Genomic DNA, 13,551 nt, shown 5'->3' on the forward strand with positions numbered 1-13,551 from the left:
CATCCATCCATCCATCCATCCATCCATCCATCCATCCATCCATCCATTCATTCATTCATTCATTCACTTATTTATTTAGCCAAAGTTGATTTCCATCGAAATCACGTTCAATCGTATTGTAAGGAATGATTTTTAAGTGTAATAAGTTAGCGCCACTACACTCGCGACGTAAGCCTTTTATACTCCCTACCAGTCGGTAGATGGCGTTAGTAGTATCCTAAAACGCGTTATCGTTTTGTTATAGAGGAAACTACGCGAGTAATAATAGTAATAATCCTAACTGTAACCACATGGTAAATAGCTTTTTGAAGCTTTTACTGTGTTTTACGTTTATTAGGCACGAAAAACCAAACAGTTGGTAATAGTAATACAGGGTCTACACTGTAGAGAAAAGGCTCAAAAGGGCAAAATACCCAAAGCTGTAAAAACCATTGTGGGGTGAGGCCAAGTGGAGGGTCATGGAATAATTTTCATTCTAAAACAATTGATATTTTTTAGAAAAATAAATATTTTTCCATATTTAACAGTTGACACCTGTCAAAAGTTGAAGATACTAAACGAATACGAGATTAACGAATAACAAATTTTAAAAAACCAATAACATTTTCCTATGGAGAGGATTCCAATCGCAAGCAGTGGTGCGAAATGAATATGTATAATACCGATAAGTGGACTGTATTTTTGCGATTTTTAGTTACTTACATTAAAAGGTACTTACTTAAAGGTAATTACGAGTAACTGCACTTGCAAGTAACTTCCTATAAGGACTGGAATAAGTATATAGTAGCAGGTCGAAGAAAAAAAGGCAATCATGGGATCATGCACAGTCTTCTTTTCTTTCGTTGCATTGGCAGCAATTCCGCTTGGATACGGCCGCCACATGAGGAAAAATCCTCAGGTTCACTACTGAACACAGTGTATTGCGAACACAATAAACTATTAAAAACACACTCGCGCTGGTTAGCCATTTTTTGATGCACACAGTTCAGTGTCATAGGTTACTATCGTCTTTTTTTGTTATCAACTCATTGGCCGGTAAAAGAGACGGCAGCAGCAAAGTGTGCATGTTGGAGGAGGATGGAGGATACAAACGAAAGAAGTCCTCGCAAGTGGTACGCTCTACCCCGTACTAGTTTTGATAAAGGTCCAATGCAAAAAGAAAATATGAAATCCAACAGCAAGGAGAAACGTTAAATTATTCTTAAACGTTCATACCGTCGACCAAAACGCAAGGAACAACTGATTTTTGTTTTTATTTATGTATTAAACTTGCCCTGGAAACAATTTTTGGTTCCTTTTGTTGGTCCTCATACGATGTTTTCCACTTCCCTGAGCCTTTAGAGACCAGCCCTTTACTTCGAGTTAGGGAATAAAAGCAAAGTAGCTCACTTAGTCCGACGAGCCACACGTAATAAGCGACGGTGAGACAGGCGAACAGTGCCACCAGCAGGTCCACGGCCACTGACGCACCGTACGTGTACGACACCAGGAACCAGTTCAGGAAGTCGAAGTACACGACGACAGACGGCTCGATCTAAGGATAAGTCGAAGTTACATTAGACAACAGGTGAAGCGACTCAAATGGCTCCTATTGCTTCACGCACGCTCCGGCTTGTGGCACTCTAGATTTTGAAGAGGCTATTGAGCGGGTGAATATAGTTAGTGAAATATTTAAGAACTCTCATTTATTAAGGTCATTGAACATTTGATTTTAGCAACGTTAGTTCCTTCATTCCTTGTGAAACAGTGCGTCCAGAGACTACTACTGTCTCTGTTGCCAAGGATTAATTTGAGCGTTACTGAGTTCTGGTTTCGAAGGATGTTGGTGAAACTAGTCACATGTGATTTGTCAACTTTATATCTCAGATATCTCAGATCCTAAAGAATTAAAACTCTGAATTGTTCGTCTCGTGATTTGATGTAAAGAAAAAGTAAACAGGGATTACACCTGCTCTTGCCGGAATATTACCTTCGTCTCTAGCTCCGCATTGCCAGCGGCCGCGGGAACGAGGGCCAGCAGCATGTTGCCGGCGTTCTGGACCACGCCGGTCTTCACGAAATCGTCGCAATCGTAGCGCGTGTGATACACGTGGCCCCATTTTGAAAAAGCGATGTCGATTCCTGCAAATGGGTACACGATTGTTATACGATTCTTTGCAGATAATTATATAGCTGTAAGGACTGCATGAATTTTCAATAGACAATATACCGGTCAATGCATACAGTGACAGAATCAATGCTAAACCTAACAAATCTTGGAGCATTGTTATCCCTTTTTAAATCTATTATTCTATTTATGGTACTCAAGCCGGTTTGTCACCACGACTGATGAAAAGTGATAACCAACACCTAGACACATAAATCATACAATAAATAGAAGTTTCTCTTAAGCTCTTTCCAGGGATTCCCTATTATATTGTCAACAATTTAACATATTATCTTGGTGAGGCCTACCGTTTTGTACATTGTAACGTATTCTTAACGAGTGTTTATTCTTACCATGAATGTCTCCAAAATCCCTCCAAATCCTAAAATCCGTATCGGAAGGAATAATGCCATTTGCAAACATGAACTCTCCTACGCTTTGGGCATTCGGACGATTCACTACACTCTGGTACATGCTTAAAAGTCGAGGGTCTGACGCCTGGGAAAAGTTGATGTAATGGGTTATTGTCAATATGGCACATGCTGCTTCTGACATCCCTTTCAAAATATATGTTTTAAAATTTTAAGTGATTTGATCCACGACCACACGATCGTTCGGGATTCGTATTATGTGACTTATCAAACATACCACGTTTTATTCTAAGTACGTCAATTTTGGCAATATAATTCCAACAATTAAGCGTTTATTTAAAGATAAAACCACTTTGCTAATATATTGGCCATAGTATTTTATTTTGTCCGTGGCTTCCATCGTTTGGATTTATGTCTACGATTTTCTTCAAATACTTCTTGACCATGACCGAACAGTTACTATGGTGGCCTGACACGCAGAGGTCCCGGGTTCGATTCTCGGGCCGGGAGAAAAATTTGTATGGCTACATCTATGTGTGTGTCCATGGCATCCGCAACACAGGGTTTCTCTGGTACTGGGCTAAGAGTGTGTGCGTTATTATTATTATTACTAGCTACAGATATGAACACTGCGGCACCTAGATGAAAGTTTTCTCAAATAAATTCAAGCTGCGATTCAAGGATGCGAGCGGCCGGGACAAATCAAAGTGGAGATATTTTATGTTAATCAGCGGACTTTTATTGATGACATGACAATGATAAAGAAGAAATGAAAATCACAAAATTTATACCAAAGTTTTAGTAATTTTACTACTAGTACCTGAAAAATAATTGGCTTTCCGTTCATACCGGCAGAGTCTAAATTCACCACATTGGTCACACCTTTAGCCCATTCGTGTTTCAGAAAAGCGTGGCTAGCCTGAAAAATAGATTAGTATGTTTGAGCGAAAAAAATTATGTGGCGTATTGACCTCATTTATAAAATGATGCATTGAGACCGCGACAAAGCCCTCGCAGTGTCTCACAATGCATGAAGGAAACGCATTTAACCAAAGCCACATTTTGGCTAACTTTCACCGGGCATTGAAATTTGGCAGTGAACTTCCTAGAGACAAATCGAGGAGGGCTGTCATAGAAGACTCATCCGATCTATAGGATTTTAATACCGGAGTCCTCCAGAGTTTCGTTCTCCCAGATACTCTGTACTTAGAATATAAACAAAAACGTAAACGTTTACGAGCGTAAAAAAAACTTACTTGCAAACCATTTTCTTCAGCACCATTAAATAAAAATATGACATTGTGTCTGAGTTTTTGCGAACGCCGCGACAACTTGCTGAGAGTTTCTATCATCGCTGCGCAGAAAATGGCATCGTCCGAAGTGCCTGGAAATCATGATGGAAAAAATATAGTACATAAATAACTGAATACGAAATGTAGTAAGTATATAAACATGTATGTCTTTTGGTATCTCATCAAATACTAAATATGTCAATAAATTAGGGCAACAATCAGTTAAAGTTTGTACGCATAGGGTACATATTATGCGAGTGCAAATTTGTTGGTTAATCGTCTTCTAAGGTGACTCAATGCCTGCGAGAGTATTGTTTCCCTAAAAAAGGCATAGTCATTAACTCTTTTTACAAAACAGCGAGCAAGATTAACGCGTTCAAATACAGCTTATATTGTCGGAAGCTTTTTGAAAGTTTAGGGTCCTACAAGGCGCAGTACTATGCCCTTAACTTACCCAATGCAAAAGGAACAGAGTCGTAATGACAGTTTACTAGCAACGAAGTTCCGATAGTGCCATTGGGCAAGAACCCACTCTCGCCTTCCAACAAAGCGATGATGTTTGATACGTTCTGGTACAAGTTTACGAATGACAGCCAGTAGTCGCCTGAAAAGAAAAAGGATTGATTTAAGAACCATTTAAAAAGTAAATTACGTTACATTTAGTAGAAGCCGTAACCTATGTGAGACATCGCCGACAAGATCGAACTTTCTGCAGCTGCATTACTCCACGATATCTGAGGAGATAGTGGAGTACATCAGATTAAAAGCCAAGCGGTCGAGTCCCGCCACAATGTGAATTCTAATTAATCGGTGGTGAGAGCGCCGACCGAACATCTATTGACCTTCATGAAGGAGGAGTTTTGGCTGAAGGGTGTCGTATATCGGCGATTCCGCGGCCGGTTACCTGACACCAGATTGTGCCACACATTGCTGACAAGTGCACTTCGTTTAGATTAGTCATTTAGTTTCTAGATTATATTGTATCTATGTTAGTCCTTAAGTTATATATTATATGGGTCGTAGTTGCCTGATGTGATCAAATAAATAAAATAAATATTCTAATATAAACAAAATGCATTTTTTAGGACTATCAGTTGTTGAAATTAGCTGGCCAAAACATCTATAAATAAGTCAATAAGATACAAGTGGTAAAAACAAAATCCTCGATAAATAAAATATGAAGCCACAATCATAAATTGTTATTATGGAATCGAGGGACTTACGTCACTCTTTCCGAGTGACGTACATGTAACTGAAATATACTGGATTAACATAATTAATAAGCTTGTTACTAATAAGATATGGAATCCATTCTTGTCCCAAATAAATGCTTATTATTATTATTTGGGTATCTATTTGAGATCTGGATTGGTCAAGTTCTCTTGTGATTAATTCCCAAACGAATTCAAATGGATTCGATTATCTAATGATAATAGCTAAAACAATACTAATGGAATACCGTGTAAGGGAGATTTTTATCCCGAAATCAGACAACAAACTCGCAGTCACAATATGGTAATTTAATACGTATATACCTGTCTATATGGAGTCCTTGAGAAAAATATAATGCAGACTACCTGTGACCATTTGCCAATCAGTCCTGATAGGCAAATTAGACTGCTCAGCGACGGAGTCAAGAAGTTCTTTGAGGTCCTTTGTCTTCTTCAGGTGATACTTTGTCCCGGTGACGCGCGGCTCGGTGCCTTGGATTATGTGTATGTACCGCCATGCTGCTTCTTCGCTGAAGGTCACGGAGTTCTGAAAGTCACAATACCATTACGCTGTACGTACTGAGACTTTTAAGTGCTGTGATAGCCTAGTTGATAGCGTTTAAATCCAAGCTTTCTTTCGTTGAGTATACAGTTTAGAATATTGATATTAAGTAGTTGCTTTAACAGCGAAAGGAAACCCATTCGCACAAAGTAATTTGCTCTCTCCTCGGCAAAGTAATGGCGGTAGCTGGTAGTGGCACTAGCGGTATCTGCGGATCCCGATTTCTACAATTGAGGTCAATTCGTTGCTAGAGTGAATGGGCGTTTTTTCTAAACATACGGGTACCGCTGTTGGTTACATATCCGCTTGACATCAGGTGAAATTGTCGGCAAGCGTTTCCAAGCAGATTCCAAAACTCTTCAAAGATGTGGGCAGTCTCCAAATAGGATTTGTTCAGCTTAAATTATAAAGTCAAAGTAAGACTTTAACCCTCCCAGAAGACACCAATAGCAGCAACCCCTATTCTTTATGAGATACCTCAGCAGACTGCTATTCTCGGAAAGCAGGATTTTGTAGCCTAAAAAGTATAACAAAAGACTCACATCTCTGGCGACGTCCGATTCGTTAACCACCTTGGGCATGTCATCTTCCACCAGCTGTGTAAGGTATGCCAGGAGCAGATATAGTCCTAAAAGCACTATTAACAGTGCCGTTGGTACCTACAAGGTTCATAAGTTATAATTTAACAGTGTACATGTCATCGGATAACTAAACATTCATCTCTCATTCATTTATTCAATAATGTTCTTTAATCTATTCAAAAAGAATACTATTGGAAAGTGCTGACTGGTCAGGAAATAATTATTGTAATTGCTTAAGTCAGACTCGGCGAAACTACGCTTATGTTGTTACATGTCAACTTCTAAACATGCTTTGTATTCACAATTACATTAAATACAAATTATGTGTGTCGACATTAACGACATTATGTACAGTATTAGTTGTGAAGCGGCCGTAAGATTCCCATCGACTTGCTTAAGAAATTATATTCAACTAAATGTCTAATGTTTAGCATTCGCTGCGTGCCTTCCACCCTTCTCCACTTGCACCTATTTCGCATTTTACCGTCCTTACTTTTCTTCATTGTTTCAATTTGACTCATTGCTTCAATTGTTGAAAAGTACTATGTGACGTAGCAACTTAGTTTTTATGAGTCAAGCTTTGTCTATTGCTTTTATTTATATATTAAGTAATTTTTGGAATACCATAAAAATTTATAAGATAAAATTATATACCACACCAATTATATAACATGTAAACATTTAAATTATTCGCACTCCCATTAAAGACAACACAAAGCACTTTTAATCTCTGACATTTGCAGAATATTTGTAAATATATCCCAAAAGAGACAATACAACGTAAAACCCCAAGGTCCCGTTTATTCAAATGTTACTCACTGATTTAATCGGCTCATGTAAATGTGCACCTTTCCCAGTCGCATCGTACGTGGCCTAGAATAATATACGATAATTTTAATACAGGATACCAAATACACAATATGAAATACACGATAATATTTTACTATAATAAAAATGCCTTTTCACTTAGATATTTGCATAAATTATTCTAATACATTTTTTATGTTAGCGGTTACTCTTATTACGATTTGTGATAAGAGGGTACCTCAGTATTGGTCCTATTTAAATTTGAAGAAAATATTTCACCTCTAAGGGTGGTAAACTTGGGGATGAACCCGGTTTCGCGTACTTTTCGGTAACCGATGTCAATAATACTTGGCAAATAAATGTAATTCCACGAATTTTTAAGGTCGGTTTTTTAGTACTCTGTACTGAGATTATTGTTATTGTATTAACAATACTTGTAAATAAATGTTTTTTTATATTTTTCATATGCCTGGGAATTAGACCCGTCGCGTACAGCCCCGACCCGCCCCCGACTCGCGCCCGCTCTCTGTGTGTTTCACGCTGAAGCGCTATGTTGCGAAGCGCCGCGCATTTTGATGTTTTGCACCTATCATAAACCGAATTATAACGAAACCGTTGTTCTTTCAGGATATGTTGGATGTTTATCGCAAAGACACGATTAGGTTCGGTTAGGTTAGGTTAAAAGTAACGTTGTTGTGCCGACAAAATGAGTACTTTAAAGGATCTTATTAAGCAAAGAGGCCACATAAGGTCACGTTTAACTTTATTTGAAAGGTATTTATCGTCTTTATTAGAATGCAAAGATACAAATGCAGTTAAAGTAAATGAACTGCGTTTGCGTTGTAGCACAATGCGTGACCTCTCTTGCAACTTCGAGGATATTCATGTTAGATATAAATGTTAGACGAAGAAAATGATGAACAAATGATGGAGCGCGAATCCACTGAAAATACATTCTTCAATTTAATTGCTCGAGCTCAGTCTTTATTAGAATATTTTGAAAATCAGGATAAAATAGAAGCTTCCTCTAACAATTCTAAATGTGGTAATGTTAAATTGCCGTTTATTAAAATAAGTTCTTTCAACGGCGATCCTCAGACCTGGCTATCTTTTCGTGATACATATTTATCATTAATTCATGAGAATGATAACATAAATGATATAAATAAATTTCATTATATAAAATCGTATTTAGAGGGTCCTGCCAGTTCTGTCATAGCTTCCGTGACGATGTCGGTAAATAACTACGTAATAGCATGGAATTTGCTTCGTGATCGTTACGATAACAAGCGAATTTTAATTAATGAACACATAAAGTGTTTATTTTCTATACAACCACTGAACAAAGAATTCTACAGTGGCATTCGTAATTTGATTGACACTTTATCGAAAAATTTAAATGCATTAAATTCCTTAGGGGAGCCCACAGACAAGTGGGATTCGCTTATGGTGAAGCTAAGAGGAACCCACGGGGCCGGCCGATGTGGTGGTAGGCTGGCCCGAGGAGGAGGGCGTTCCGCGCAGGGCTCGTTTGGCCAGCGGGACCGCGCGGATGCGCGAGGAGGAGGGTCGCGGAGGGAGAGACGTGTCGGTGTGTCGTTGCCGCTCGTCCTGTCCTCCGCGACCCTGGCGGGTCTGCACCGCTTTCGACGATGTAGTGGCGGCGGGGCCGCGGGGGAAGAGACGTGTCGGTGTGTCGTTGCCGCTCGTCCTATCCTCCGCGGCCGAATGTGGGCGGTTGGCCCGTGGTGGGCGCTCCAAGGGACTCTCTTTGGAGAGTCCGCGCGGAAGCGCGTTAGGTGTTGCGGTGGAGCCTGTCATCAGATCCGCCGCGGGGGCTGGGGGAGCAGCCACTTTACTTCACAGTTGAGTGGATGCTGTCCTGGCCCCCCATGGCCCCTGGGTAGCGGACTCGGGGGAGTTCGTTGCCCAGCATAAAGGGGCCCGGGATGGAAGGCTCGTCTGGTGTTCGGCGAGCCTTACATTCGGAGTCGGGGGACCGATGTGTCTCCCTTCTCGTGGAGGGGCTGCGCAGAGCGCGGCCTGCCGCTGGTGGGGGCGCCGACGAGTGCAACAGCGTACCCGTACCCCCACCTACAGCGGAGAGGAGGAACACTCCGGGGGTTTAGTGCGATCGGGCTGCTCAGGGCTCAGCCCAGTCCCACGGGCTCAGCCCAGTCCCACATAACCCCGGCTCTGCCCCCGCGGGGCCGGGGTATCTGTAAGCAGATTCCCCCGGATTAACAAAAAAAAAAAGTTACCCCGGCTCTGCCCCCGCGGGCAAAAATTCGTTTAAAATCAAAAAAAAGTTTAAAAGAAAAAAAATTTTCCTCTCAAAATTACTTTCGAGGTAATAATATTCGAGCAAACGTTGTTTCTGGAAAATGTCATTTCGGACTAGTGATAGGTAACTAAAATGTGCACTTTATTTAGCAATGTTTGTTTCAACATTATATTGCATTTTACAAACGTAACCTTATCACGAAGAACTTTATGTTACATTCCTCGTTTGAATGCATCGCGTGGCTGCGGCAAGTTGAGGCAGCCCTAATACTATAAGAGCGCCAAATTCAATAGACCAGGCCAAAGTTTCTATACTCTCGCGAGTTACTATTATTTTGTTATCATAATAATAATAATAACAACATATAATAATGCACACCATAGAGAAACCCTGTTTCGCGGGTACTATGAACAAACATAGACAACTACATACAAACTCACAAGAGAAATAAATGTAGGCATTTCTCCAGGCCCGGGAATCGAACCCGGAACCTTGGCATGGCAGTTCAGCAAATGGTATGGTAATAATGGTAAGGCTGCTGATACACATTTGTTTCTTCTAGAACGCATTACTATTACAGTACAATTAGTAACCATCCGATATTAAAAATATATACATGAATGATATCTTTTATTTATTTATAACTTATTAAACATAATTATTCCAAAACTAATCTTGCAGATAAAACGCGATGAGCCCACGATTATACACGTATAATCTATAAATTTGAAGAATCAAATGGATTTAAAACTTGAATGCAATGTGGTATTAACATAAAAATATTTTTTTCAATTTAAGTACTTCTGGAAAAAAGGGTTGTGCCCTGAAATAGTAAAGAAAAACACGTTAGTTTTTAATACTACGAAGAAGGAAAAGTGTTTATTATTTAATTAATTATTTTAATTTTTTCATAACAATGCCGCCCCCTTACTTCAAGTGTTTATCACTTCATAAAATACGAAATGTTACGATAATAGGGTGCGTGTTTTTGTGTTACAGACCTTGATTGAATATAGTTTCTGTATTAAAGTGATTTGATATGCGGTTTCATATATGCCAAAAATCAAATGACTTATACCTGTTTAGTTTTCTTTCGTTACGCTTAATTTTATAAAAATTACGTTTTGACGTGACGGTATATTGCAGCTTATCGCACCTTTGCTGTAATATGGCCACTCTGTAAAACGAAACCTTTTCAGGAGATATGTTTAAAGATTCTACGAAACAAAGTTAGTCGATAACTTGTTTATGCTTAAGGCGTGTCACCGGAAGAGAAACGGGAAAAACTGTTTTCCTATATCAAATGGTTTAGGTATTTACTATTAAATAATGGTCTTGTAAAAAATATACGATACACCTAAGAATAATGTCTAAGGTATGTGCTAATTAGTTACACCATACGATGTATTTCACCCATCGCATAAAATTCTGAAAATACTAATTATTTAAGAATAAAATATCTAACTTTCTACATCATTTTTATATGGAGATATTCCTGTTTAAGCAGTGGCGGATTTGCAGTCTTGGCTGCCCTAGGCCCCAGGCCATGTAGTCCGTACCAGCTGCCCCTTTCTCAGGACATATCTATATTTTATAAATAAAATGTACGAAAGTGCTCTTAGGTTTTCGCGATTGTTACACAGAAGAAATGAAACTATTTCTCCTGATTTAAATCGCGTATATTTGTTTTTTCAAACAAACCGACGTTTCAGGCCCTTCACAGGTCCCACGGTCACGGTTGACTGAGGTGGTACAGTCATCAACCAGTTATGTCTAATATTAATGCAAACCACCCTATTTTTTCACTATAGTTACAATAGTTATTAATTAAATAAACAAAGAAATAAACTACATTGTTTAACAAATTATTTTATTGTAACAATATTAATTTTTATTAACTTAAATTTATTATTAATTATTAATGGAAATTAGAATAAATTAAAACATATTAATTAGTACTGCAGTCTTATATCTGTTTGGGATTTTTCATCAGAGGAAATACTGGATCCCAAACTGGTGGTACGGAGTAACCATCTTCCCTTTTGAAATTAGGATTTTTTTAATTTCAATTGCCTCTCGCAGCATCCTGGGTAGATAATGGACTTCTTTTACAAGGCCCTGGGGTTTGTCAAACTTCATTCAATGTGTTTATCCATGACATGCTCGCAGAGCGCAGACTTGTTTACGCGACGGTATTTGACATCAGCTATATGTTCTTTGACGCGGGTACAAATACTTCGCTTTGTTTGTCCAATATAAGAGAGACCGCACTCGCAGTCAAACTTGTAAACTCCTGCATCCTATAAGAGGATGTTGCATTTCACGGATCTCAGGAACTGAGAAATCGTCCTCAGGGGCTTGAAACAGGTCTTGATAGATACACGCCTGAGGACTCTTCCGATCGTGACCATGGAACCTGTAAAGGGCCCGAACAAGCCAACGTTTGTTTAAAAAACACATACGCGATTTAAATACGGATAAATAGTTTCATTTCAGTGCAGTGCGGCCCGCCGTAATGTGCGTGAGCCTTTAAAATATTTAGGTACTTTGAGTTATTTCTTGCGGCCGCCCTAGGTCCGGGCCTAGGACGGCCTTAGAGCAAATCCGCCACAATCTTTAAGGACTTCAGAAAACCTGCTAAATTTTGGTTTTCAACTGAAGCATAGTTATTAAATTTACATTCATCCCAAAATTTGAAAATTACCCAGCGGTTTAACGACAGTCGCTATCGGGCGCTTGTCGACGTTGGATCTGGGCTAGCACTACAGGGCGCGACTCGCGCGAGAGCGACATGAAGCGCGAGATTCTGGCATTCTCTCATAGAGATCATCATCTGTGAGAAATCTATTTCTTCACTCAGCTAGGCACCTATACAGCTTCCAGCAGCTGACAAGAAATGTCGTTTTGATCATTGTAATTTTTTAAAGTTTTTTAAATGTTTCATCATGATATATTTGTATGACCTAAAAATATAAAGAGTCAAATAGATCATTCCCATCGATTTTTATCATCATTTGGATGATGATATACTTTATGTAATTCATGTGAATATTTTAATGTAATATAATAATAAGGCGCACACACTCATAGCCCCACACTAGGGAAACCCTGTATCGCGGGTGCCATGGACACACACATAGACAACCACAAATTACACCCAAACTCACGAGAGAAATAAATGCAGGCCATACAAATACTTCTCCGGGCACGGGAATCGAACCCGGACCTCTGCGTGGCAGTCCGTCATGGTAACCTTTCGGCCACGGAGGCAGAGGCTTTATAGCAAAGATGTATGGCAAAGGCAAAGTTAGTGAAATAATAAATATAAATGAAAGCATATAGTAATCTAAGAGTATTAACCCGCTGACAGGGCGTTTGATAGCGCTCTTCGTCGTACTCGAGCGTCGGCACCACACTGTACACGTAACTCTGGAAACATAAGTGTTGTTAGGTGTTATATGAGTCTTATTGACACGTTATCAAGAAAGGTGTTGAAAATTATCATTTGGAGTTGTTTCTAGCGTATAAACAAAGCACTAAACTATGTAGTTCTTCATTTTTAAATAAGAGATAAGAACGTTAATAAATAAAAGTTGTACATACTTTTTTTTATGATACCCAGTGACGGGAAGAATATGTCGTACGTCTGGTGGTAAGGGATACGCCTGTCTATAGCACTGCAGTTCCAGTGCCACTTAGAGCTTTAAATCGCAAAAATTCGACGGGCAGTGCCACTACGCCCGTCACCCTGAGACATAAATTGACAAGTCCCGTGTGCCTGTTTCAATTTCATCAGCACCCTTACCCTTTTTTACGATTTGCTTTTGTAGGATGTTTTTATATTTTTATGGATAGTGGGCCAAGACGACTTACGTGAAGCGTGCCCCTCCATCTGTCCTTACTCTTTTATACCCCAAGACTCTCTTATAAGAAGTTCCTAAATAAGGCGCCGTTCAACGCGTTCACCCAATTTTCATGCTTCTTTTATCATACTCAACACACTTTATCGTACATCAGGTTTGGGATCCGCACTACCCTTTTTAACACCTGCTGTCTGCCCATAAAGACGTGCAGATCTCCATTCATTTCCGGTATTTTCTGTCCGTTCAACCTCACCTGTATGTACACTTACTTATTCATCTACGTGGCCATAAGTCGCCCTATCTCGGGTCCCTCCCTTATTCCCTATTAAACTCCCTAAGTTGGAGATAGACCGCGCTCCCATTACGTCGTAACGTTTTATTTATCGTTGGACGACTGTCACATCTAGCCTGTTCCCATATCACGACTATCCGCT

At 39.6% G+C, this 13,551-nt stretch overlaps 1 protein-coding gene across 1 annotated transcript in view; it reads right to left on the bottom strand.

Annotated features, from left to right (window-relative positions):
- Nucleotides 1–13,340, bottom strand: part of LOC113238595 (endoplasmic reticulum metallopeptidase 1-like) — a 24,481-nt gene extending 11,141 nt beyond the window's left edge. The window contains exons 1-11 of the mRNA XM_026475423.1: nucleotides 13,257–13,340; nucleotides 12,615–12,683; nucleotides 6,983–7,036; nucleotides 6,125–6,241; nucleotides 5,387–5,567; nucleotides 4,264–4,413; nucleotides 3,774–3,901; nucleotides 3,338–3,436; nucleotides 2,500–2,644; nucleotides 1,970–2,121; nucleotides 1,390–1,534 (exon numbers count right to left, since the gene is read on the bottom strand). Coding sequence (XP_026331208.1) covers nucleotides 1,390–1,534; nucleotides 1,970–2,121; nucleotides 2,500–2,644; nucleotides 3,338–3,436; nucleotides 3,774–3,901; nucleotides 4,264–4,413; nucleotides 5,387–5,567; nucleotides 6,125–6,241; nucleotides 6,983–7,036; nucleotides 12,615–12,683; nucleotides 13,257–13,340 — 1,324 coding nt within the window. The remainder of the gene's footprint in view (nucleotides 1–1,389; nucleotides 1,535–1,969; nucleotides 2,122–2,499; nucleotides 2,645–3,337; nucleotides 3,437–3,773; nucleotides 3,902–4,263; nucleotides 4,414–5,386; nucleotides 5,568–6,124; nucleotides 6,242–6,982; nucleotides 7,037–12,614; nucleotides 12,684–13,256) is intronic.
- Between the last annotated feature and the right edge of the window lie 211 nt (nucleotides 13,341–13,551).

Source organism: Hyposmocoma kahamanoa, unplaced genomic scaffold, assembly GCF_003589595.1.
Source record: "Hyposmocoma kahamanoa isolate Upper Pololo Valley unplaced genomic scaffold, ASM358959v1 97, whole genome shotgun sequence".
NCBI lineage: Eukaryota > Metazoa > Arthropoda > Insecta > Lepidoptera > Cosmopterigidae > Hyposmocoma > Hyposmocoma kahamanoa.